This window comes from Pteropus medius, unplaced genomic scaffold (assembly GCF_902729225.1).
Source record: "Pteropus medius unplaced genomic scaffold, Ma_sr-lr_union100, whole genome shotgun sequence".
Taxonomy (NCBI): Eukaryota; Metazoa; Chordata; class Mammalia; order Chiroptera; family Pteropodidae; genus Pteropus; species Pteropus medius.
The window spans coordinates 1,057,142-1,083,574 of NW_024341893.1; the positions used below are offsets into that span (position 1 = coordinate 1,057,142).

Below are 26,433 nucleotides of genomic sequence, written 5' to 3' on the forward strand. Positions count from 1 at the left end.
CTTTGTATTGTCAACATTGACAAAAATAAACATGAAATGTGATAGCACAATACGTAAAATATAATAACAGAACAGCAAAAAGTTAGAGAAAGATCTCAGTGGATCTGGTTGTATTCTAAGTGCTTCCCAAGGATAACCAAATTCGCACAGTAACCCTATGATGTAGGTACAATTATCAGCACGCATTTTAAGACCAGAAGACCTGAGGAACACAGGGGTCAATCATTCACCCAATGTCACCCAGCGAATAAGTCAGAATTTGAAACAAACTATTCTTGGCATCAGAGTCCATGTTCTTAACCACTACGATACATGAACTCTTAAAAAAAAACAGAAAACAAAAATAAATGTGAAAAGTAGAGTTTTTGATAACTCTGCAATGCGACTTATTCTCAACCAAACAGACCCTGCAAGAGACAGCTGTTGCCGGGTTGACCGGTTCAATTCTGGTTATTCAACACTATCGCACGGCAGAGCCCACTGGCTTCTCCACAGCCGGAAACATTGCCAACTCCCGTCCAGTCTCTTCCCGGAATTACGAACAAGGGTAGCAGAGAGTGAGGGTGGGGGTCAGCGGAGTGGAAGAGGAAGAGGCCGCACTGAAACAAAAAGACAGACTTTCGTTTTAAATAACATTTTCAAAAGTAACCAAATTCTCAGTTTTTCCTTGTTTTTTTTTTTTTCCCCCTGCTTTCTTGGTGAAAGACTGGCAAAAGAAATAAAGCCATCAGTTTTATGTTTAATTTACACTGTCCATGTACTAATGATAGCTTTAGCATATTTCCTATAGTTAAGATAGTTTTGTTTTGTTTTGTTTTGTTTTGCTTTATGACTTTTGTGATTTAACAGACCGGGCGGCCGTGTGCTCGCCCTATCAATATTCCTGATAGTTCATCACCCCGCAGCAGCCACTTCCAGGCTGGTGATGTGGACGAGGGAAAGAAGAGAGAGGACTGGTGAAAAGAAATGGGGACGCGACCCCAGTGAGCCAAACCAGTTCCGCCATCAAGCTGATCTTACGTTGGGTTTCTAGGAAACGGATTATGAGATGAGAACGTCCCAGCAGAAGTTTTCCTGGGAGAACTCTTGGGAACTAGACACATAAGGGCGTGTGCAAAGCGGGATTGGGTAGGTGGAGGAGCTAACCCACACACAACTGGAAACGAGGTCTTAACTTGTCCCATACAGAGCTCTGGAGCTGGGAGGTCTTTCGGAGTTGTTCCAAATTGACGCAGGGACTCGGGCCTTGACACCGCCACGTTAGTCAGCCACTGGTTGTGGGCTCCCCTCCGGGATTAGGGCATAAACATAAGCAAGGCAGCTCCTTGTGGGTGAGGGAAATTCTCGCGAAGAGACGTGGCCATGTGCTCTCAGCAGCGTGGTTCTCGTCACTGTGGTACCCACTACAGTCCACCCCTTGCTTCACTCTGATTCACTTGCTCCGCATGCTCAGGTTGTCCTACCTGGGAACAGCTTTTCCAGGATTCTGGCTGGTCTGATATTCTGAAGGAACTTACAAAAGAAATGTGGATAGGACGACCTGCACCCCTACTTCTGCAGCCAGTGATAGGAAAGTAACTGATCCTTGTTATTCTCTCCTCCACCACACATTCTAGATTCTCCTCACCCTCACTAGTACTTCTATTGGTTTAGGTGGCTTTCCTGACGGGGTGACCCAGGCCCTTATCCCTGAGTGTTGTGAGGCTTTCGTTACCATAACCTTCTCAGGCTAACTCTGCTGTCTACCCATTCTTTTTTTTTTTTTTTTCATTGAAATTGTTCAATAGAGTAACTGAAGATGCCTCAGTGGATCACCTGAATGCTAAACATATTCTTTCTGGCCCTCACTGTGCAGCAGCAGCCCTCTATCTTCCTGACAACCGGGCTCATTCCTTGGCTTCTTGGCAGAAGGCAAAGTGATTGGGTGACAATTAGAGCTTAATGGGATTCTTTCCGTGTTCCAGGTATAAATGACCCTTCTTGGGAACCAGAGCGTCTAAATCTGCAGAGCCTAAACTTTTTCTGGTAGGAAGCATAAATTTCTAAGGAGGGTCAGAGGGAATGATGGTAAGCAATACCATTTTGGCATCCGCCCCTTGTCCTCAGACTCATTTTTCTACCTGTTGAGAACTCAATACACCATCGTATAGTGATTGTTGATTTAAGGTATGTACTGCATACCCAGTAACATACTCTGTCCTTGAAGAGTTTCAATTCCAAGCTGTGACCTAAAGTGCATCTTTAAGAGGCATTTCGCTGCTCTACTACGCCAGGAGATTCTGGGTAGTAGGGTTTGTAATGGAACCAGTGGACGCCATGTTTGTATGCCTACTGCTGCATTTCCTTTCCTGTGAAGTCCCTTGATCCAAGGTGATATTATGCAAAATCCTTGGTTGGTGGATTGGAGTTCTAAAATCCCTCTAGATGAGGTCTCAAGGTCAAGAGAGGCAAAGCCCTGGCTGGATTATCCTGGTCAAGGTGAATCGCTGCCCTGTCCAGGGTGGAAGGGTTCCAGTGTAATCAACTTGCCCCTAGGTGCCAGGTAGGTCTTCTCAGGGGACAGCGCTTCTGGCTGACAGGCCTGACAATCAGCAGTGGCGACAACTAGATCGGCTTTGGCGAATGAGAGCTCTAGTTGTCGGGCCCTATGCATGGCCTTCGTCTTGTCACCATGGCTGTTCCATTCATGGTGCCAGAGCTCGGGAGGCTGATGATAGAGGCTGGCTAGTGTCAGCTGACCAGGTCATTATTTCTCCTTAGTTGATTAGTGCCACTTCCGTAGTTGAGGCTCTCTGGTGTCCACTGACATGCGAAAAAAGATCTTTATATAGCGAGTCTCCACTCACATATGTCCACCCATGTACCTCTACCCCAATATCTTCATCTGTGATCATCTCATCTTTTTCAGGCTAATTTCAGGCTGATGACCAAGTATCATGGCCATTTGCCACTGCTTATGTATAGTCACCTTGGGCTACTTCTTTTCCACATGGTGGATGATGGGCTTTACCACCTGGAGCTCTGCCCATTGGGATGATTTCCTCTCACTGGCCCCTTTCAGGGTCACCCTTGAGTTGAGCTGTAGTGAAACAAAACTCTGTTTCCTTCTGATACCCATATACAGAAACAAGCCATCCGTGGACCAAGCTTAGCCTCCTTCTTTCATCGTCAGCCGTTCGTACGGGACTCCCTGCCATGGGGCCATGGATGTGAACAGAGGACTGGGTACTGATGCAACAGTGGTGGATGACATGGAAGCTTGGACCGCCTGTTCACGAAGCTGACTTGCCCTCTGGCCCTGCCCATGCTGGATCCTGCATGCACCACTCCCATCCTCCCATGAATGGCCACCTGGCTCACTGACCTTATGATTCAGTGGGTCGAACAGCTCATAACTGGTCACTTGATGCTTCACGGTCCCGTGCTTCCTCGCTACCATGAGGCAGAAGCACTCCAAGCACTGCTTTATGAATGGTGTATGCTTCGCTGTAGATGCCCTGATCTTGAATGCTAGCGGGCTGCACCGTGATTCTCCTATTGAGGTTTGTATACACCACAAGGGGTCTTTCCTTACCACAGATACCTGTAGTTCCATAAGGAGTGTGGGATCATATACTTCAAGTGACAGAGCTGCTCACACCTCAGCCTAGACCTGCTGCAGAGTGCTTTTCTGTTCTCTACCCCACTCAAAGCTGACACCTTTCCATGTTTCTGGCTTGAAGCATTATTCCCAAGTGTGGAATATACTGTCTGCATGACCCAGAGATGGCTAGCAAGCCTTATGCCTTTGTCTTCAGGGTGCGAGGTGTGAGTTGCAATAAGTTTATTTTGGAGGAGGTGTCCTGACATACCTCAGACCACTGGATGCCTAAAAACTTCTTCACTCATGGGGCAGGTGCCTAAGTCTTTGAAAAGTTTCTCTCCCACCCTCTGGAGCATGTCTTTCAATGTAGTCATCACTTCTTTCTCATACAATCTGATTAGCATGTTGCCATTGAGGAGTGAGCCAATGTAAAGATCTGTGGAAGGTCCAGATGGTCCAGGTCCTTGCAGTTAATACTATGACACAGGGCAGGACTGCCAACATAACCCTGGGGCCAGATTCTGAACGTGCATCTTGGCCATCCTGAGTAAAGGTGAACTGCTTCTGATCCTCCTTTCTGGTGGGGACAGAGAGATTGCATTCTCCAAATCGATGGCTGCACACCACATAGTGAGGCTGTGTGAATCCTCTCTGGCAAAGATACCACGTCCAGCATGGCGGCTGTAATTTAGGCTACTACTTAGTTAGATTTGCACATCCACTGTCATCCACCATGATCTATGCAGTTTTTGAAGGGGCCGGATGAGTGAACTAAACAGGGACATGACAGAGAACACCACCAGTGCATCCTTCGTGTCTCTGAGGATGGTACTAATCTCTCCCGTAAACTCTGGGAAGAGATAATTTTTTTAAAACCACAATGGCCGGGATGGGAAGGGGCCAGTCTCAGAAGCTTCGATTTGGCCTTTCCCCATTATAACAGCTCTGTGAGCCAGACCTGGGTTGGGACTTCATGTATCACCTGCTTCCATATGTCCCCCCACCCTCAAGCAGAAGGGCCAGGATGGCATTCTGTGTTTCCAGCATCAATATTAATCCGGACTCCGTGTTCAACAGTCATCCACCTTTCCCCAGTGTGCCATTCGTTACCTGAGGAGCTTGCCATTGGCAGCGGCTTCTCACTACGTGTTTAACAAGTGGCTCTTGGAGAAGGAAAGCTCTGACTTGTGGCACTTTCCAGTTTGTATGGTGTAAATGCCACCACCGTGGCTGATACCAAACCACCAACATGATGTCTCTGAGCATGAGCAGCAGGGCGTCGTTAGACAGTATAACAGACAAAATGTTTTCCTTCCCTGGCACTGTAATAACAAGGGACCACAAACTGGGGACCTTAACACAATCGAAGTTGATTGTCTCACAGTTCTGGAGGCCAGAAGTCTACAGTCCAGGCGTCAGCAGGGCCATGTGAGTTTCCCTCTGAATCCTGTCGAGAGAATCCTCCCTTGCCTTTTCCAGCTTCCGGTGGTGGCTCACGGTCCTCTGCATCACATTAGTCTCTGCCTCAGTTGTCACATGGCTGGCTCTGCCTGTGTCTCTCCCTCTGTGTGTCTTCTTCCTCTTCCATAAATGAGCACAGCAGTCTGTCAGATTAGGGCCCACCCTAAGGACCTCGTCTTAACTAATTACATCTGCCACAACCCTATTTCCAAATAGGTTCGCATTCTGAGTACTGGGGGTTAGGGCTCCAACATATCTTTTGGGGGGACACAGGTCAACCCATAAGACATAACCCCAAGAGCACAGATAGTAACACGGTGTGATAAAATAATCAGGAAGTGACTTATAACTATTACTTTTGTTTTAATATAATTTTACAGGGTGAGTTTCTATAATTTAATTTTTAATAGCTTTGTTTAACGATCGGCTTAAAAAATTCCTGACAATTTAACAATCGGCTCTCATGCCCACTTAACAAACGTGCTTCAGCACGCCACGGGTCACGGGTCCCTCTGGAGAAGGACTGGGGAAATCACCAATGAACACGCTTGCTCTGGCTTTGCAGCATCATTCCTTACAGGGGGCTTGGAATTTGGGATCTGAAAATCGACTCAGGTCTGCAAACAGTCAAGGGACCGTTTATTAGGGCATCTGCCCTCTGTCTCTGGATCATTCACGTGGAGGAGAGTGTGACGTGGAGATGAGCAGGGAGAGATGTGACGATAGAGTGATGTGGCCACAAGCCGCGGAATGCCGGCAGCCACCAGAGACTGGAAGAGACGAGGAACGGATTCTCCAAGAGTGTGGTTCCGCTGACACCTTGATTTGAGCCCAGTGTTACTAATTTCAGACTTCCGTCCTTCAGAACGGTGAGAAAATAAATTTCTGTCATTAAAGCCACAAAGTTAGTAGTGTTTGCTAAAGCGGCCACAGGAAACTAATCCAGTTGTCTTGTAAACACTTGTCTCACTTGAGGTCTTTGATGATCTTCAGGCTTCTCTCTGCATCGGCTCAGATATGCCCATTGAAAGTCTCTCAGTTCCACATGGCACAGGGACTTGCGGGCCTGGGTATTCGACCTTCCTTGAAGCCTCAAATTCCTAGGAAGATCTCCTGAGCCTGTTTCTCTGCTTTATCGGCCACTTAGGTGGACTCTGGCCTTCAAGTTCTGCTTTGAATTGGAATGATATTGCCCTGGCTCTTTCACCGGCATCTCATCCCCATTCACCACAGGTAAAAATTTTAACTATCGCCTGGCTAAGTACGGCAGTGTTTCACCTGCCACCAGGGATGGGGTCCCCATTGCCAGCCAAGCAGCAAGTGAACCCATGCCAAAAGCCTGTTGCAATGTCAGCTCGTTAGGACCACTTGTGACACGAATGGCCTTAGATTAGATTTGCCGGAAACACTGAGACAGCATTGCAATCAGAAGGCTTACTGGGAGGGGGGTCTCAGGAGATGCACCTATAAGAACACAAGGAAGGCAGGATTGTGGGGGAGCAATGGGATTGCAACGGAGAAGTTAGCCCATCCTGCAGAGGGACTCTGGCTTTGGTATCTCTATGTTAGCCAACCATTGGCCAAGGACAGTGCCCTGAGAGGGGGACTAATTTTGGGACAAGGCGTTTCCCTGCAACTGCCAGCACTTCCCCCATGAGGGATGCAGCCTGGAGCCATCAGCAGCCAGCTCTCCCAGCAGCTGGGGCATGAGCGTGCGTGTCCTGAACAGTTGCGTGTTAGACGTATGGGATCCGGGTGGAGATCCGAATCCACTGCTCAGCTTAAGCTTCCAGGTCTCCCTTTTGCATGGCCCTTTCCCAGGTCTGGGATGCGGCCTGATCAATGTCTTCACATAGTCGTATATTTTTGTAAAATAAGCAAACTAAAATATTTTTCCATTTTTGTTTCTTAAAAGGAGCCCCCTGAATTGTGGAAGCTTCAAGCTCCACTAATCCTGGATCTGCCCCCAAATGTGAGAACCATGCAAACCAGTTAACCCATGCTGAGTAGGGTTCAAGTAAAGCTGAGCTGCTGTAAGAGACTCTCAAAATTGGTGGGAAAAAAACACAGAAGTATAATTCCCTACCTCCTCGCAGTCCCAAGGGGAGGGGGCCGATGCGCAGGACAGCTCTCCTCAGCCAGCCAGGAATCCAGTCTTTTGCTCCACAATTCCCTAGGGCGGGCATTCTCGCTCTAACCATTTTCATGCATTGACCCCATGGCAGCCTGGCAAAGCGTCTCAGAATAGAAGAAAATACACAGGACAAAGGAATCCAATTTTTATTGTCAGACAGTTATCAAAATATTTTTTAAAACTGTGATATGGTAATTTTTGTGCTTCTTCATTAATGCATTAAATAAAAAGCCACTCATGGCAGCTTTAATAGCTAGTATAACTTAAAAGTAGAGGAGAGCATACTTGATATTTTAAGATGCCTGCTGGAAAATAATGTAATACGGAAATGTCTGTGATTTCTTTCCCTCCATTTGTAGCAGATGTGTGGTAGACTGAATAATGGTCCCCCAACACTGTTCCTAATGCCTGCAAATGGGTCCCCTTATGTGATAAAAGAGACGTGGCAGGTGTGGCTAAGGATCTTAAGATGGGAAGATTGTCCTGGGTTGTCCAGATGGACCCAATGTAATCACAGGGCTCTTTATTAGAAAGAGGTGGGGGGTGGAGGTGGATCTGAGTCCATTGCTTGAGCTGTGGCACCAGAAGCAAGAGGTCACAGCTACGCGAGGAAGGAAACACGGACGGAGGAATGGAGGTGATGTCTCGGAGCTGAAAAAGGCAAGGAAATGGATTATCCTTGGAAGCTTCCAGAGGAACCAGCCCAGCTGACACCTTGATTTTAGACTTCTGACCTCCAGAAGTGTAGCCGTATAAATTCGTGGAGTGTTTTTGTTTTGTTCTTTTGGTTAGGTAATTTTTTACCTTTCGTTGTGAAAAATACACGTAAAATTTACTATCTTAGCCGTTTTTAAGTGCACAGTTAAGTAGTGTTAAGTGTATCCACATCATTGTACAATCGACCACCAGAACTTTTTCATCTTGTGAGACTGAGGCACAGTACTCATCAAACATCTCCCCACCTCGCCTCCCCCGGCCACCAGCCACCACCATCCTCCTTTCTGTCTTTATGAATTTTCCTACTCTAGGACCTCTAATAAGTGGTATCATGCCATATTTGTCTTTCTGTGATGGACTTATTTCACTTAGCCTACTGTCCTAAATTTCATTTATATTGTAGCATGTGTCAGGATTTCCTTTCTTTTTAAGGGTGAATAATATCCCATTGCATGTATATACTACCATATTTTGTTTATCTGATCATTGGGTGATGGAAAATTTGTGTTGCTTTAAGTCACTGAGTTTGTGGTAATTTTTTACAGCAGAACTAATACAGGAAGGAAATGTCAAATTTAGATAGATGTTAGTGAAAATAAAGATGCTTTTCTTGCTCTTCCAAGTTCACAGGCCTGCCCTGAATTCTTAGGCCAGGTCAGAACCCTTGCCCTAGACATCGTCCTCACCTGCACTGTGGAATCTGACTCTCAGACAGGTCCAAGTTCCAGTCTATGGGAAGGGGAAAGAGAGCAGGACCACTTGCCCCGTGTCTGAACGCCTAGATGCTGGCGAGGAGGTAGTCACATGGCCACACCCACTGCAGAGGATGCGGGAAGTGTCATCTTAGGTTTGGTGGCCCATACTAGCCCCTATCTCTAGTTCTGAGGAAGGAGGGGTGAAAGGATTTTGGTCGACAAGGCAAAGTCAGCCCCAAGGTCCCCTCAGGGAACTTTCCAGGTGGAGGAGTCAGGTGACAGAGGGCACAGACGAGTTAACTCAACAACTCTGAGGCTGGACGTGCAGAGTTAGGCCTGGGTGCCAGGCAAAACCGTCTGCCCTTGGCACACATCTGTGTGAACTTGGTAAGTCTCTTAACCTCTCAGAGCATCCGTTTTCTCATTTTCAAGGTGGGAGAAAGCACGGTACCTACCTCAGAGAACTCACTGCTCTTGGGTGTGAAAAGCCTCCAGGACAGGGAGGTGCCGGTGAGGGAAACTCTTCATTGTCATGACTTTGCACTTGCTGTTCCCACGGCCTGGGATGCTGTTCCCCCAGATGTCCTCATGGTTCCCTCAGATGTCACCTTCTCCAGCTGTCTTATAGCAGTAACATCTTCTCTGAACACCTGACTCCTTCTCCAGTCTAATCTTTCTGCAGAGCACTTCTTAATAGCTGACATCATATATATTTAGTTTATGATTTTCTTATTGTCTGGCCCTCCCACTGAAATGTTAGCTCCGTGGAGGTCAGGGACGTTTGTGGGTTTTATTCACTACAGGATCCTCAGTGCCTAGAACAGTGCTGGCCTACAGTAGTTGCTCAATAAATGCATTCTAGAATCAATGATTGACTGACTGAATAAATGGAGGTTCCAGTCAATTGTAACCTCAGTTGTACAACCAATTTGAAGACCTCAGCTATACCTAAAGTCCCGAGCAGACCCTTCACCCAGCTCGTGTTGGTGGCAGGTGGGGAGGGGAGGGGTGGGGAGACCGGCCCTTTTCTTTATACTCTGCTGTCCTGGCCTTACTGACTTCCTCTTCCCACCCAACAGGGGCACCCTCTGTGGGCTGTCTCCCCACCCCTAAGCAGCTTCCTCTGGGAGCCTCCAACCCCCTCGTGGAAATACTTTGTAGGTGTCTGTTAACATCCCCTTCCACATTTGGGCAACCTGCAGAGAGATGAGCCCCCCACCCTACGCCCACCGCATCGGGGCTCCTACAATCCATTTTGTGGGGCTGGATCTGCTCAGCCCTGAGGGTTGTCCTGCTCAGGAAGTCACTTTCCTCATCAGTTTCCCTTTCCCAGATGCTCCCGGCCCCACCCAGCTCCTAGCTCCTCACCCAGGCCACCCCTAGTCCCATGCCTAACTCGCCTCAGACCTTCTGTCTATCCAGAGCTGAGGCAAGAATTACATCCCAGACACAGTCAGGGAGACTGAGACCACAGATCCTGGTGAGACCGAGCCCCGGCGGCGGAGTGGAGGGCAGATGTGCATCCTTTTAGTGAAAGAGGCTGAGGAGCCAGAAGTGAAGCCCGGTGGAGGGTCTTAAGAGTGTGAAAGGCACATTCGTGAGTCTCCCCAACAACCCGCGGGCTGACCTCTGCCCTTGCTCCCTAGGAGGAGTCCCTCCTGCTGAAGAACTGGAGCTGCAGCTCCCGCCCATTCCCCAGGACCCGGGACCTCAAGCAGCTGCAGGTGAGTTGGGAGCGTCGGGCCCAGCCCCGCCCTCACTGGTCCCGCTCCTGCGACTCCTCAGGCAGCCCCTTCGCCTCCTCCTCTCCCTTGGCTCTGTCTCCTCGCCCTCCCGCTGGCCTGTTCCCCTCATCTGCCCACATTGGCTGTGCCCTCTCGCCTGTCCCCCGACTTTCACTTTCACCTGTCCCCTCCTCGGTCCTCGTCTCCTGTCCCTCAGGTCCTGCTCTCTCTCATGTACAGCTCTCACCTGTGTCCTGTCTCCCCTCCTCAGGTGTGGGAGCGCCCCGTGGCTTTGGAGGCTGAGCTGGCTCTGACGCTGAAGGTCCTGGAGACCATGGCTAACTCGACCCTGGGGGACATCCTGGACCAGCCCCTCAGCATGCTGCGCCACATCCACGCCAGACTCCAGGCCTGTGTGAGTGATGGGGCGCCCGGCCATGTGTGTGGACTCTGACCCCAGAACGTCCCCCTCTGTCCCAGGCCCCACCTCACACGCCACCCTCCTCTGCCCACAGGTCCCAGCTCAGCCCACGGCAGGCCCCAGGTCCCAGGGCCACCTCCGCCACTGGCTGCACAGGATCCAGGAGGCCGAGAAGAAGGCGAGTGACTGGGAAGAAGAAGCTGAAATCTGGGGCACCTGGGAGCCCAGTCATTGGAGTCACTGACCTGTCCCTTTCTCCCCACAGGAGTCCCAAGCCTGCCTCGAAGCCTCTGTCACGTTCAACCTCTTCCGCCTCCTCACCTTGGACCTGAAATGTGTCGCCAGCGGAGACCTGTGTGTCTGACCCCTGAGACCCACCTGAAACCTGTCCCAGCACCTTAAATATTATTTATGCACCAACTACTTCCCCTACATTATTGCCTCCAGATTTCTATTTGTTTATGAAACCCCCAAAGATGTTTATTTTTGCACTTTTGATACAATGTGTGAAAATAAACAATTTGCCTGTGACACTGACTTTATATGCTACTGTATAAATGACGGACTGCATGACTGTGGCCCTGTGAGTGTGCATGTGTGAGCGGGGGAAGGGGAAGAAAGGGAGAAGGGAGGAGGCAGGAGAGGGGACAAGGAAGTCGGGAAAGAGAGAGGAGGGGGTAGGGGATAGAGAGAGAGAAGAAGAGAATATGAAAGAAGGAATAAATGAGTAGTGAAAAGAAGCATCCTAAGGATGCTTCCAGTTACAAGTAATGGAAGCTTTCATTGCAAGTGACTTAAACATCACACACAGTTGTTATACCAAGTAGTAAGATGTCTAGGGGAGGCTGTGGCTGGGTGAGGTCATTGTCAGTGGGACGATGGCTTTATCACGAACCTAAGGTCTGTATCGGTATTTCTAAGGATGTGCACCAACTGTATGTTTGTGATTCACTCATCTAAACCAAACCTAACTGTGGTTGTAAACCTGGGGTGGCTATTGTCGGGGTGGCAATCTGCTGAGAGGAATGTCACAAAGAGAGTTGTCACCAATAGGTTATTTGAGTTTCATTGTGGGCGTTGTTCTCTGCAGACAATTGTGTCAGCTATAGTTTCATTTCTTTTATTCCAATCTATATGTCTTTTATTTCCTTTTCTTGCCTTATTGCATTGTATAGAAGTGCAGTACTATGTTGGATAAAGATGGCGAGAGGACACCTTTGCCTTATTCTCGATCTGAGGAGGAAAACGTTCATTTTCACCATGTAGTGTACTGTTAACTGCAGGGTTTGGTAGATGCTTTTTATCGATTTAAGGAACTTCCCCTCCATTCTTATTTTTCCAAGAGTTTTTTTTTTTTTAAACATGAATAGGTGTTGAAATTTGGCAAATGCTTTTTCTGCGTTGATTAACATAAGCATGTGATTTTTCTTCTTTAGCTTGGTGAATTATGTCAATTAGATTTCAAATACTGAACCAGCCTTGCATCCCTGAAATGAACTCCATTGAGTCATGGTGTATAATTCTTTTGATCGATTGCTAAATTCTCTGTGTTAATATTTTGTTAAAGAGTTTTGTGTCTGTATTAATTAATTGTATTTGTGTGAGATAATTGATTCATCTCAAATTTCAAGCCAGTTGATTTAAGGCTTTCTGTTACTTGCAGCCAAAAGCATCCTTAATGATAATCATGGAAATGAAATGTAAATTTCCCTTGAAATTGAAGAATTCTGGCAGTATGGGATGGCTCTGCCTCCACCACTCCCCAGGACCGTCTTTGATGTGAAGTTTCAAGGTGTTCTTGTATTCAGTATCTATGGAGGGCGATGGGAAGATGAGTAACCTGGGGCTGCAATCCAGTGGACCAGGCACTTCTGCCTACCCCCATCTCTGTGACATCACTATCTCTTCAAATACCTGTTTCTCGAAAGTTCCACTGCAGGTCTTTCAGATCTTCTGTGCTTCCTCATACCCACTACTCCATCACATTCCTTCTCCCTCACAGAAACCGCCAGGTAGAAATTCCTCATCATCTGCATCACCTGTCCCACATTCCCCTTGCTCCCCCATCACCACGAATGAGCTGCCTTTCTTCCTATCTTGGGCCAGTGCCTGATCATGTCATTCCTCCTGAAATCACCCCTCTCCTCCCCTCTATTTTTCAAAATTTCCTTTCTACAAGCACTTGCCCATCAGCGGTCTCCCCTTTTATAAAATCTTTTTCTTAACCTATACTCTTCTCTCCAACTATTTCTCTATCCCTATTTTCCGCTGGCTCTACTTCCTTACCTGTTCCAGTCTCCAAAGCCCCGACAGTTGGCTTTTGCCCTCAGAGCCCCGTGCAACCCATCTCTTCATAGCTAGATTCTACGATTGCTTCTCCAGAACACCTATCAGCAACATCTAACACATTCCTCACCAATGCCTTCTTGTAACTGTCTCTCACTTAGACTTTTGTGATGTCACACTCTCCTTGTCTCTCTTCAGCTTCTGGCTGCTTCTTCTCAGTCATATTTTCTGGTTCTCTTTCTGCTTCTCACCTCTTAAATACTGGAGCTTCTCACCTCTTAAATACTGGAGCTTCTCAGAGTTTTGTCCTAGATTCTCACCTCTTTTCCCTCTTTATACTCTCTCGGGTTATCTCAGACATCCCTGTGGATAACCTGAAGCTAGAGACCAACCCCCTTCTCTCTGATTACCCTTGTATCAGTCCATTTAAGCTGAATTATGCTATGATAACAGATGACCCTTACATTTCTGTGGCTTATAACAACAAAAGTTTATTGCTCACTCATGTAATGACCATCTTGGGTAGGCTGAGTCTCAGCTCCTCATGGAATCCAAGATGAAGGTGCAGCCCTAGAATATTTCTGGTCTTAGAGTAGAGAGATAAGAGCACATGATGGACTATGCCCTGGCTCTTGGAGCTTCTGCCCAGAGATGATTCACACCACTTCACTTCCACTCCCATTTTCTTGGTCCAGACAAGTGACGCGGCCAAGGCTGAGGTCGATATGGCAGAGGTTTGTAATTTCCCCCAAGAAATGGATTCCTCACTTCGGAAGAGAAGATATTTTGAATGATAAGGCAGTCTAACATATCTTAAATTTTGATTTCAAGAACAAGGACAAATTAGCTTGATTCTTGTGCACAGAAACCAGCTCAAGGTCAGGTCTAGACAGGACCACCCGATAAGCCAATAGCAACAAAGACTCTGATCCTAAAGGTTTCTTTGCCATCTTTTGAATAATGATCCGTAGGAAGAGATTAGTTCATGGAAACCCTCGTAGGAAGAGCTCGTCTGCAGCGCTGAGAAAGCAGAACCAGGGAGCTGCTCTCCAGTTCCGTGCCCCACCGTCCGCGAGAGCAGGGTGGTTTCTTGCGTTCCTGGGACCCTGTTAACATCGTCGGCACTTACGGATTGTTTCTTATTTTTCAAATAAAATATTGTCGCATCATATATGGTTGTAGAACAAACAGAAGTGTCCTATCGTGTTCGAAATGCACATACGTATAACAGGAATTTTTTTTCTCCTTAAGAAATGGAAAACCCCAATTCAACTCGCTTAAACAATCAGGAATTTGTAATCCTATAGAATAAGAAGCCTGAGGGTAAGATAGATCAGGAGTTGGCTAATTCAGGAAATCACACTCACGTTATCGATAGTCCAGATTCTTCCCATTTTTCAGTCCGGCTGTCCTCAGCATTTCAGCCTCATCCTCAAGTTGGATCTCCTCATGGTCACAAAGTGGCTTCCGCACTTCCAGACATTACATCATCTGGCAATGTCCAGAGAAAGAAAAGAAACAGCATCTCACCATGTGTCTTTTTTTTTTTTTTCCACTGAGGAAAACTTTTCCCAGGACCCCCCTAGCAGACTTCCCTTTAAGCCCACACTAACGTCTCACTAACGATGGCAGCCCCCTCATCCCCTCATATCTCTTACCCCGCTCCACTTTTCCCTCATAGCACCTAACACCTTCTAACATAGCAAACATTTGCTTGTTTATATTGTTGTTTGTTACCTGTCTCTTTCTCTGCTAGAACATAAGCTCCAACAAGGCAGAGATTCTTGTTTGTTGTTCACCTCTGTATCCCCGGCACCCAAAACAGTGCCCCCAGCACACAGTCAGTGCTCAGTCAAGATTCATTGAAAAAAATGAATGATGGTCACATTGGTCAGAACTGCGTCCTGTGTCTCAACCTAGATGATTCACTGGCAAGGGATATGGGGCAACTGGGAGGGGCTCGGCCAGAGATGGCCTGGCCTGCTTCATGGAGTGAGGCTGAGGCCCATTTCCCCCGGAGGCTCACAGCAAAGAGGACAGATTTTTTTAAAAATCAAAACTGAGGTTCTTTTGGGCCTCCATTGTCTGTTATATCCCTTCAACAGCTATTTCATATTGTCTCCCCTCTCCCTGAACCTCCAACTCCCCCTCCCCCATGCCCACTCTCACGGATGGCTTTGCTTCTTCCACTGAAAACACAGAAGCAATAGAAGAGAAATCCCACGTGTTTCCATGACCACATCTGCTCACCCACCAGCACCTGGGCCTAGACACGCTGCGTCCTCCTTTCTAAGTCTGACTTCTTTACTAGGACCCCGAATCCCACCCCTTTCTCACGCAAGAGCACCCTACACAATTCTCCCTCTTCTTTTTTCATCGTAATTTTCCTCCGTGTATTTCTATACTTTCTGTTAAAGAAATTTGATCTCAACCCCACATCCCTTCTAGCTACAGGCCCATTTCTCTGCCTCCAGAGAAACAGAACCAACAGGAGATATGTCTACATATCTATATTGATCTATCACGTATCTATCTGTATGAGAGAGAGAACTGGATGATGAGGAATTGGTCCATGCAGTTCCGAGGCTAAGCCGGCGGGGCCGGAGACCAGGATCGCCAACGGGCTGGTCTGGCCCACGTCCAAAGGCCTGAGAGCGAGGGGAGCCCATGCTGTAAGCTCCAGTCTGAACACGAGAAGGCTCAAGACCCAAGGAGTCAATGTTTCAGTTGGAGTCTAAAGGCCGCAGAAGACTGATGTCCCAGCTCAAAGCCGTCAGAGAGGCGGAGTCCCTTCATAGTCAGCCTTTTTCTTCTCTTCAGGTCTCCAAATACATGCTGAATCTGACCATTTCTCACCCTGTCCACTGCCCCACCCTGGTCCTGTCCACTGCCCCACCCTGGTCCTGTCCACCCTGTCCTACCTGGACCATGGCAGGAACCTCTTCCCTGGGCTCCCCACTCCTGCCCTGAAGCCTCCAGTCTGTTCCCCACACACAGCCAGAGGGACCTTGTGAAAACCTGAGCCAAGTCAGGTTCCTCCCATGCTCAGAGCCCTCTCTTGCCACCATCTCAGTCAGGGCAAAGGCCAAAGTCCATATATAAGGCTCCCATGACCTCCCCCTGTGACCTCTCTGACCCCATCTCTTCCCCTCTCCTCCCACCTCTCCACTCCGGATACACACACTCTTTGCCATTCCTCAGACTTTCCTTTGAACTGGCCGTTGCGCTGCCTGGAGGGCTTGCCCCGGTGTCGCCATGACCCCCTCCTTCCCCATCTCCAGTCTCTGCTCAGATGCTCCTTCCTGAGGCCTCCGTGGCCCCTCCGCTCAGAATCGCGCCTGCCCCACTCCACCCTCCTTTCCCACTTCGCTCCCCTTCATAGCATGTACCTCTGCGTGGCATTCAATCATTTCACTTATTTTATTTTATTTATTGCCTGTCTCACCAACTGGAATGCAGTTTCTATAAGGGCAATGTTTTTTATCTACTTCGTAAAGTTTGCACTTGTCCCGTCCCCCCACAAATGTGAGTGGCATGACATGTGTCACTTCCGGGTCAATGCTTTAAGGGCCAGTGCAGGCTTCACCTGCTTGTGCCCATGACCAGAGATTGACAATGATCCAGGTTTTGGCTGTTCTGTCACCCTGAGTGAGGACAAGGACAAGCAGAGCCCCAGATGGACCTGTGATGAGCATGTGGTATGAGAAAGAGATCAACCTCTGTGGGTTTAAGCCGCGGAGAGCTGTTTGTTATTGCAGCAAAATGCAGCCTGTCCTAACCGACAGGCTCATTGTCACTGTCCCATTGTGTGTCCCTGAAGAGTAAATGGGAATGTGCACGTAAGCCCCTTGGCAGAGAATCCAGCACATATTAAGGGCTCAAAAAGTGGTAGCTGTTCTTGGTATTACTTTGATTATTACTACTAACATTGTTTTTACTACTATTACCATTACCACTTTTGAGTGTGACGACACCAGTCAATCTAATCCATCCCTTGCCTTCTGGAAGTCTCCTCCTCCAGTTCTCCATAATCACCTTTTTAAATTGAGATATAATTGACATACAACATTATATTAGTTTCAAGTGTACCACGTAATGATTTAATATTTGTATATGTTGCAAAATGATCATCACAATAAGTCTAGTTAACATCCATCACCACACATAGTTACAAAAAAATTTTGTCTTGTGGTTAGCATTTTTAAGATCCATTCTCTTAGCAACCTTTAAATATCTAATACAGTATTAACTATGATCACCATGCTGTACGTGGGACCCCCAGGATCTATTTATTTTATAACTGGAAATTTGTACCTTTTGGCCCCCTTCATTCATTCTTCCCACCCCTCACCAATCTGTTGTCTGTATGTATGAGTGTGATTTTTATTTGTTTGCTCATTTTTGTTTGTTAAATTCCACATATAAGCGAGATCGTACAGTATTTGTCTTTGTCTGTCTGACTCATTTCACTTAGCATAAGCCCCTCAAGGTCCACTCATGTTGTTGCCTATGGTGAGATTTTATTCTTTTTTATGGATGAATAGTATTCTATTAAATATATGTACCACATCTTCTCTATCCAGTCATCCATCGATAAACACTTAGGTCGTTTCCATATCTTGGCTATTGTAAATAATGCTGCAATGAACATGGGGGTGCAGATATCTTTTCGAACTAGTGCTTTCTTTTGGGGGGAGTAAATACCCAGAAGTAGAATTGCTGGATCCATAATCACTTCGGTTCTCTGGAAGACTTCAGCTAACACCTAATTTCTCAGGGAAATCTCCTAAACCAGTCACATCTCCTAGGGAATGTGGGAAGTTTTAGGGTAAAGTCATATTCTTCATTCCCTATGGCTGCTGTAACAGATTACCACAAACGCAGTGGGTTACGACAACACAGATATATTCTCTTAAAGTTCTGGAGGTTGGAAGGCCCAAACGAGTCTTCAAGGGTGAACATCAAGGCGTCGGCACGGCTGATTCTTTAGGGAGGATACAGGGAAGAATCGGCGTCCTGGCCTTTTTCAGCTTCTAGTGGCCACCTGTGTTTCTGGGCTCGTGGCCCCTTCCTCCGTCTTGGAAGCACACCACTCCGATCGCTGCTTCCATTATCACATCTCCTTCTCCTCTGTAGGCAAATCTCCCTTGGACTCCCTCTTATGAGGACATGCATTTCCATTTAGGGTTCACCCAGATAATCCAGGACAATCTCCCCATCTCAAGATCCTTCACTCAATTACATCTGCAAAGTCTCATTTGCCAAACAAGCTCATATACACAGGTCCCGTGATTAGGACCTGGCTATCTTTGGAGGTCATTATCAGCCTCCCATAGACAACCTTCTCTCTTACCATACCCCCACCCCACCCCGGATATATCTGTGTCATCCCTCCACCTGCCTCTCACCTGAGCTTCATGGCACCCAAGTCGTAGACTTGACTTTTCACCAGGTAGCTGGCTAACCTAAGTCAAGACTCAGATTCTTGTGGCATCGTGTGCCACCTGTAGCTAAGTTTGATGTAGGCAGTAGTATCATGTGGCACTTCTGAGAAGGGCTCTTAAAGAGTAAGGCATCCCCTTCTTCTGTCCATTCTTCCTATTCTTCAGCTGTTGTCTGGGATGTGGATGTGAAGGATGGAGGTCAAGCAATCATCGTGGGCCATGAAGAGGAAGCCACATGTGGATGATGGAGTAATGATACAGAAGGAGTTTGGCCCATTACAACTCTGGAGCCCCAGACAGCTCGGGCATCCACCTCTCTTCATATAAGAGAGACGAGTAACTCCTCATTCCCAATAAACCTCAATAGTAATTTGTGATAGGCAGAATAATGACCCCCCCCCTAAAGACTTGCAAGTCCTAATCCCCGGTCCCTGTGAATATGATGTCGCATGGCAAGGGGGTATTAAGGTTGCAGATGGAATAGAAGCTGTGGATCAGCTGTCCTTAAATAAGGAAATTATCCTGGGTTATCTGGGTGAGTCCAGTCCTTTAAAGTGGAAGCGTGGGCAGGACAGGAGGTCAGGGCAGAGAGAGATTTGAAGTTGCTAATTTGCTGGCTTTGAAGAAGGAAGGGCCCAGAGTCAAGGAATGCAAATAGCCTCTGGAAACTAGAAAATGGGAGGAAAACGGATTGTCCCCTGGAGCTTCCAGAAGGAATGCAGCCCTGCCGACACCCCGATGTTAGCCCAGTGACACTCATCTTGGACTTCTGACCTCCAGCCCTTTCAGATAATAAATCTGTGCTGTTTTAAACCACTGAGTTTGAAATTGTTTGTCATGGTAGCAATAGGAAACCAATGCATAATCGATCGAGGCTTCTCCCCCCAATTCTTTCTGTGTCGTTAAGGCCCTTGATTAATAATAATCAAAATCAACACCGACATTCATAGTTAACATACTGAGCACTTCCTGCGTGCCTGACACGAACTCAGCATGCTACGTTTATTATCTTATGTGAGCCACACAACGCTCCTACAAAGGAAGTGAAAATCCTTAAAGACAAATGTGGGACAAGAAAAAAGGCTGAAAATTAGCAGGTTAAACACCATCTCAAATGTTAGGAGAAGAACAGCACAATAGACTCAAAGTAAAACGAAAGAAAGAATAAAAACCAAAGGCACAATAGAAACTAATGCTGTGTATTATTATTAATAAAATAAGATCAAATTAAAGAAAAATATACAATAGAGGATCTACAAAGCTAAATGTCGGTCGTCGTCAGTAATTTGAAAAGACTAATCAAACTGTTGCAATTTATCTTAAAACTGATAAAAGAAAAAAAGAGAATGTATCAGTGACCAATATAAGCAATAAGAAAGGAAACAAATGTCCCTTACAAGACTCAGAGCCAGAATCCACAACTACCTTTTGAGTGCATTATCCCCACTTCACATACGAGGGAGCTGAAGTTCACAGAGATTTGGTAACCTGCCCAAGTTCACAGAGCGCATAAACGGCAAAGATGAGATTTGAACCCGGGGTCCTGCTCTCCCAAGCCTGCTGGACGAATCGCTGTGCTATGGCGCCACCTTGCGAGGCTCCCCGAACCCGTCGGGCTGCCCGAGAAACCCTGCCCCCTCTCTCGGGTTTAGCTTAGGGTTTCCACCGCCCACTCGCAAGGACACTTGGGCCAAAGTTATTCCAGCCCCTAAGAGCTGCAGACTCCGCTGCCTCCACAGCCTTCCTTCTGAAGTTTATTTGCGTTTCTCTTGCAGTCTCAACCACTCCTCTGCGTCCCCCTCGGCATTACTGACCTCTGAATTCCTGCGATGCCCTCCTGGTGGCAGGTTCTCGATTCGGAGCTGTATTCTTGCTCTGTCTCCACTGGGATGCCAGTCTGTGAAGAGTCGCTTACTCAACGGCCCCCAGCATCCTGGCATCACCTGTGAGCATGTAGTAAATGCAGAGCCTGAATCCTACCCAGTCCTGCTGAATCGGGATCTGTATTTTAACAAGACCCTCTCCCACCCTCCCACCATCCCCACTCCCACCCCCAAATGACCTGCGGCACAGTGAATGTTGAGTAGCTCTGACCTGGATCTCGAGGGGGCCCTGGGACCCAAGGAGACTTGGAAACAAGGCTCCTCACCCGGGGCAGGTGTATTTGAGAAAACTGTCTCCAGCTCTGTCCTAAAGTTAGATAATGACTGACCTAGCTTCTGTGTTGGAGAAGTTCAAGTTCATTCTGGTCATTTGGGTTCCAGGCACTGTCTCTTGAGGTTCCACCTGGGACCCCCAGGGAGGTCCCTCTTTCTTTTGCTCATGAATTTTTTTTTAATTGCAAAAATTATATGAAATAAGCTTTATATGAGCTGAGAAAATTAAGGTATCAATGCAGGAAATTCTAGGTGTAATAAATAGCTAGTGACATATGAAGCCTTGGAGGTTTGCAAGCTCGAGTGCATCAGAATCACCAGGAGGGCGTGTAAAAACTCAGGTTGTTGGGTTTCCACCCTTAGAATTTCTGATTCAGTAGGACTGGGGTAGGTCTGAGAATTTGTAATTTTAACAAGTCCCCAAGGGACGCTGATGCTGTCTGTGGAGGGATTGTACTTTGAGAACCATTGTTTCCAAATCACACGGTCATGGCTGCTTTGGAGGGTCATATTAGCCCTTGAGAAATATAATCCCATTCAGTGGCATCTTTACAGAAGTGTAATTAATGAGTTCTGATGCTCCAGTGTGAACTTAAGTACCTATCTGAATATTTTCCTGTATTTATGCAACAGACTTCACATTTTCATTTAAACCATGTGCCACCGATAATGTTATGTTCGAATACCCTGATTGAGACTCATACTTTCTTTTTTCTTCTAGTGGCAATTTCCGTTTGAAAAATATCCAATCAAGGTTGTGAGATCTGAAAAGGAGGATTTTTTTATTATATGCATCGAAATATATCAGTGGATTAAAAAAACCCTGTTATTCTTCTTACTGCATTCCCAGAGTCCTTTGCAGTACTTGTTATAACTCTTCGCATTGTGTTCGAATTATTGATTTACCATCTGACTTTCTCAGGGGCTCATGGGCTTCTCAAAGGCAAGACATTCTTCCAATTGAAGAAAACAAAATGTGCAATGAGATACTTATTTTTCGACTATCTGTCCAGTTTGTGTTAATAAACAGTGAGGAAATTGTCTCTGGATGAAGATGCCGTGTGTGCGCTCACACAGGTGTGTCAGTGAGTCTCTGAGTTTGAGGGTTTGTAGGGTGTAGGGTGGAAGTGGTCGAGGGCCAGGGGCTTGTTGGTCATGGTAGGTGTGTGATTCTGTTGGGGACACATTGTGTGGGACTGTATTTTTCTGGGACTGTGTATCAAGCATGTGTCTACACTCAGTGGGTACAGTTCTCTAGAATTCACTGAGATTCAGTGACCATCAGTGGCCGACTGTGTGAAGGGGGTCCCCTCCTCCCTGCCCGTGTGTGTGTCCCTGGATTGAGAATGCTATGATCTCTGTGGGTTCTCTCTGACGCTGGCTGTGTGCTGCGTCCTGTGGCCCGGTGGGTCGTGTGTTCCTGTCCCTGGGTCTGCTTCCCTCTTAGGGTCTCTATGTCCCATGTCGCCGTCCACGTCTGAAGCTCTTGGCCTCCTAGGAGGTGACTGCATCCAAGTGTGTTACACTTACCTGTCTCAGTCCCAGAGTCGGGCCCTTGCGGAGCTGAGAGGGTGGGGGCTCTGTGGCACTGAGATCAAGGAGGCTGGCTGGGAAGTTAGCGGCTGGAGATTAGATTTCGTGGGGTCATGGGAAGAAAGGAGGGAGAAGGATCCAGGTCTAGTCTGGGGCAGGGCCAAGCCAGGGTCCAGGATTTCAGAATCATTATATGAATAGTCCATAGTAGGTCTTATTTATTGAGCACCTATCATGTGTTGGGCGCTATACTTCGCACTTTATATTTCTGCTGTTATTTTATTCAATATTATATGTTAAGTATTTGTATTATATTTATAAAAAACAATTATGTGGATTGTTCATGTTTATGAATATGAGTTCTAAGTTACTTCATAATATAAAGTTAATTTATGTTATTTTCTATTATAATAGTCTATGATCCCATTGAAGTTAAGAGGAAACTGAAGCTCAGAGAGGTAAGTTCATTTGCCCAAGGTTACAGTAAGCGAGGTCACTTAGCAAGGTGACAGTCAAAATTCGAACCCGCTCCTGCGTTTCCAGCCCTTGGTGCTTAACCACTGCCAATACCCTGGTCAAAATGGAGGACAGCGTCTGAGGGACCAGTAGGGAGTAGCGTCAGCTAAGTGACCATGGATAATGGCAGATCGTTGTCAGTGTTGTGTTGTGCCTATTTACATTTATTGAGCCCCTACTGTGTGCCAGGCACTGTGCTCAGGGCTTTCAAAATAACAGCAATGGCAAATTCTCCGATGGCACTTATTGAGGGCCTTACTGGGAGTGCTGTTATGGGGGTCACTCCATTCACTCTCATGCCAGCGTTCTGAGGCGGGTGCCACCGTGGTCTCCATGAGGCCCAGCGGTGAAAGCATGTGCACCAGCTCATGGAGGAGCTGGGACTCGGTTCCGGCAGCCTGGATGCGTAGCTTGTTCCTTTAAGCCTCGCACTTTCTATCATCCTTTATAATCTTCACAGCAATTCTATAGTGTAGGAAGAGATGTTACCCACTTTACAGTTGAGGAAACGTTGGCTCAGACTTGGACTCACCCACAGAGCCACAGACTTGAACTGTTGTTGTCTGTCTGAGCAGCTGGTCCACACTCTTGACCTTGTACCTGTCTGGCAGGAGTCCAGGAACTCCGAATAGCCTCTGAAGGGCCTTAGCCAGGTTCCCAGGTGCCCCGGGCCCTGTCGCACCCTGAGATCCCAGCCTCCCTCTCCTTCCTGTGCTGCTCCCTAATTTTTCTTTTGGCTTGTGTCATTTCTGCTTGCTGATGGGTGAGCGCTCATTGTATGTTACAAGCATTGTCTGTTTATCCCCGGACTAGGTTTCGTTTGTTTGTTTTTGCTATACAGAAGTTTTAAAGTTTTATATATTTCAATAGATCCTCTTTATTTTATAGATACAAGATTTTCAACCTTGTGGGAAATCTCCTGGCTCCTAGGGAGCGGTGGTGAGGGGTGGCGACCTCCTCTTCCCTCTCCCTCTCGCTCCTAGGCTTACCCACCAGTGAGGGGTTGGGGCGGGGGAGGGTGTTTGATCGCTTCTTGTCAGTTTGTAATCATTCTTTGTATACTACAGCTACTTTCCCCGAGCCTTTTGTACATTGCTTTGCAATGGTTTTTAAGTGTTAATGCAAATAGGTCCATCTCATAGTTTACAGATTCTGGGCCCCCCACTTTCCGTTAAGAAGATCTCCTGCCCCAGAGGGGAGGGGTGAGAGCGAGGCTTCTCCTTATGTCATGTGCCCCTCTCCACCAGTTCCCCTCCAAGGCCTCTCCTTATTCCCAGCCTCTCCTTTCTCAAGGTCTTGGGACCTGTCCATCCTGGAGGCCCGCCTCCCCTTCCCCTCCCTCAGCCTCTCCTTCTGTGCTCCTATGTGTGTTTGGGGGGGAGGGGAGGCGGGGGGAGGAGGGGTGCTGGTGCTGGTTACACTCCCTTGATTTTTAAAAGCTCTTACTACTTATTTATACCTATCAACTTTATGTTATCTTCTGTGTTGCAAGTGACTCGTCCTCCAGTCCTGTTAAGTCCTGTTCATTGACTTCCTTCACAATGCTGTTTGCCACATAAAATCTTAGGTTGCTGAGTTTTATACAAATACGTCTATCTTGTATTTATCAGTTGTGGGTTTCCAGTCTGGGCTATGAAGGTCTCCCGGCTCCTGGGGGAGGGGGCGCCCTCTCCCTCCCTCCCCAGCTCCTTATCTCACAGCTTCTCCCTTCCCACGGTCAGGAGCATAAAAGCCCTGGCGGTGGAGCCTTAGGGTCAGCGCCACCATGTCCCCACTGTGCCCCGTGCTGCTGGCCCTGGTCCTGGCCGCCGTCCCTGGCATCCGAGGCGCCTGCCCCGCGGCCGCTGACCTCAAGAGCTCCAACGGGACGCGGATCTGCGCCAAGTTCTACGACAAGAGCGACCCCTACTATGAGAACTGCTGCAGGGGCGCCGAGCTGGCGGTGGAGCCGGGCGCCGACCTGCCCTACCTGCCCTCCGGCTGGACGAACGTCATCTCCTCGCTCGTGGTGGCCCAGCGCTGTGAGGTCACCGTGTGGTCCCGCCGCGGCAAGGGCGGCAAGACGCGCAAGTTCTCGGCCGGCACCTACCCGCGCCTCGAAGAGTACCGCAGGGGCATCTTTGGCGACTGGTCCAACGCCATCTCCTCCATCTACTGCAGGTGCCCTCCTGCCCGCGCCTCTGAGCGCACATTCGCGTCTAGAGCTCCAAGCCCGGGGCCCAGGCCCCAGCTCCACCCCGGGCCCCAGCCTCCGTGTTTGTCCTGACCCCCGAGCTCCTGACCCCAATGAGGAGTCCCTAGAATCAGTCCTAAAGGTTCCCTTCCTCCCCCGCACCCCCTACCCCAAGCCCATGCCTCTCGGATCTCTCTCTTCTCTCAGACCCAGGGCTGGATTCCCATACCAGTAGCGATCCCCCCCCTCCATTCCGGGCACCCCTTCTCCAACCTTCCCTCAACCCCACCTGCCTACTCCACTCCCCTGTCACTCATCCAGAGGGTCTAGGATTCTGGAGTTGCTAAGCTCAGCTTGGGGAGGGAGCCATCAGCCCCTTGCCTTGGAGACCCAGAACCAGAGCCAGTCCCTCTCCACCTCCCCACCCCAAGCCATCAAATCTCAGCGCTCCCTGACCTTCTTGGTATCTCCCCGGCTCTAAGTCTGACCCTAACCTCGAGACCCCAGACCCAGTTCTAGGAACGCCCTATCTAGCCCTCGTGTTTTCCAGCCACCACGGCCCTCTATATCAGCCTTAGCTCCGGAAACCAGTTCCGGAGCTCCCGTTAAGGTTCTGGGGCTCCCAGAACTCAACTTTGGAGGCCCCTGAGCCCAGTCTATACTTACGTATTCAAGCTCACTGGCCATAGCACTCTCTAAAAACACCCCACCGGCTCCTCTCCCCCCAACAGTTCCAGGAGCCCCCAGCCCCAAACTCCTAGGCTAGGACACCTAGCTCCTGAAGTCGGAGCCCAGCCCCAGCCCCGCACCTGATCTCGGGCTTCTAGAACCTCCCACATCCTGGATATCTGAGCCCTTGCCAGTCCCTGGTGATAAGTTTTGATTCTGTTTCAGGTGCTACTGATGCCTTGGAGGTCCCTCATCTCCAGCCTCCACAAAATGCTATGCCCCTCACCTGGCTTTGTCCCTGGAATCTGCTGAAGGCCCTAAGTCCCAAAAGGAGAGAGCTTTCTGCCTTCCCTGCAATACAGCTCTTGTGAACTTGTCCCTGTCTGCCATCTCCTTGCGCTTGGGACCCAAGTCCACACAGACCGGGGTGGGATAGGGGAGAGAGCAGGGCGGTCAGGCCCGGATCAGCCCACAGCTGGGACAATGCTGTGAATGGGGACACATCATAGATTCTGTCATGGATTTAGGTGTGCACAAAGATATACCCACAAGACGTGTGTATAGCGTACAATGGGACCCCGGCTGATTGTTAAACACCGATACGCTGCCCACGTTTTTCAGTAGACAGCCATTCCCCGAGTGTCCCCCTGCCGTTCTGGCCTGCCAGGGACCTCCAGACTCGGGATTCTGCATGGGGCAGCAGGAGGCCCTCAAGGACCCACCCCAGGCTACAACCAGGGTCTGCTGTGGGATGTGGCCAGAGCCTAGGACGTATAGGTTGTTAAATACTTTCAACTGTCCCCTCCCCAACACATGGAGGACATTCTGTGTATTTCTGCAAATTTGAATTTGCAATCTGTTCCCACCCTCAGGGATGAGGGCCTTGATGGGAACCTGGATTCGAGAGAAGAGAAATTAGTG

General features: G+C 48.2%; 2 protein-coding genes across 2 annotated transcripts; both read left to right on the plus strand.

Moving 5' to 3' along the window:
* The first annotated feature begins 9,974 nt into the window (after positions 1-9,974).
* Positions 9,975-11,259, plus strand: LOC120595204 (interferon lambda-3-like). Its single transcript, XM_039853380.1, has 5 exons — positions 9,975-10,070; positions 10,237-10,314; positions 10,586-10,729; positions 10,830-10,913; positions 11,001-11,259. The coding sequence occupies exons 1-5, from the start codon at positions 9,978-9,980 to the stop codon at positions 11,097-11,099; spliced, it is 498 nt and encodes a 165-aa protein (XP_039709314.1). The 5' UTR covers positions 9,975-9,977; the 3' UTR covers positions 11,100-11,259.
* A 13,176-nt stretch (positions 11,260-24,435) lies between these two features.
* Positions 24,436-25,747, plus strand: SYCN (syncollin). The gene is made up of 2 exons (XM_039855195.1): positions 24,436-24,830; positions 25,738-25,747. Exons 1-2 carry the CDS (start codon positions 24,436-24,438, stop codon positions 25,745-25,747), a joined length of 405 nt encoding a protein of 134 aa, XP_039711129.1.
* Positions 25,748-26,433: the final 686 nt, after the last annotated feature.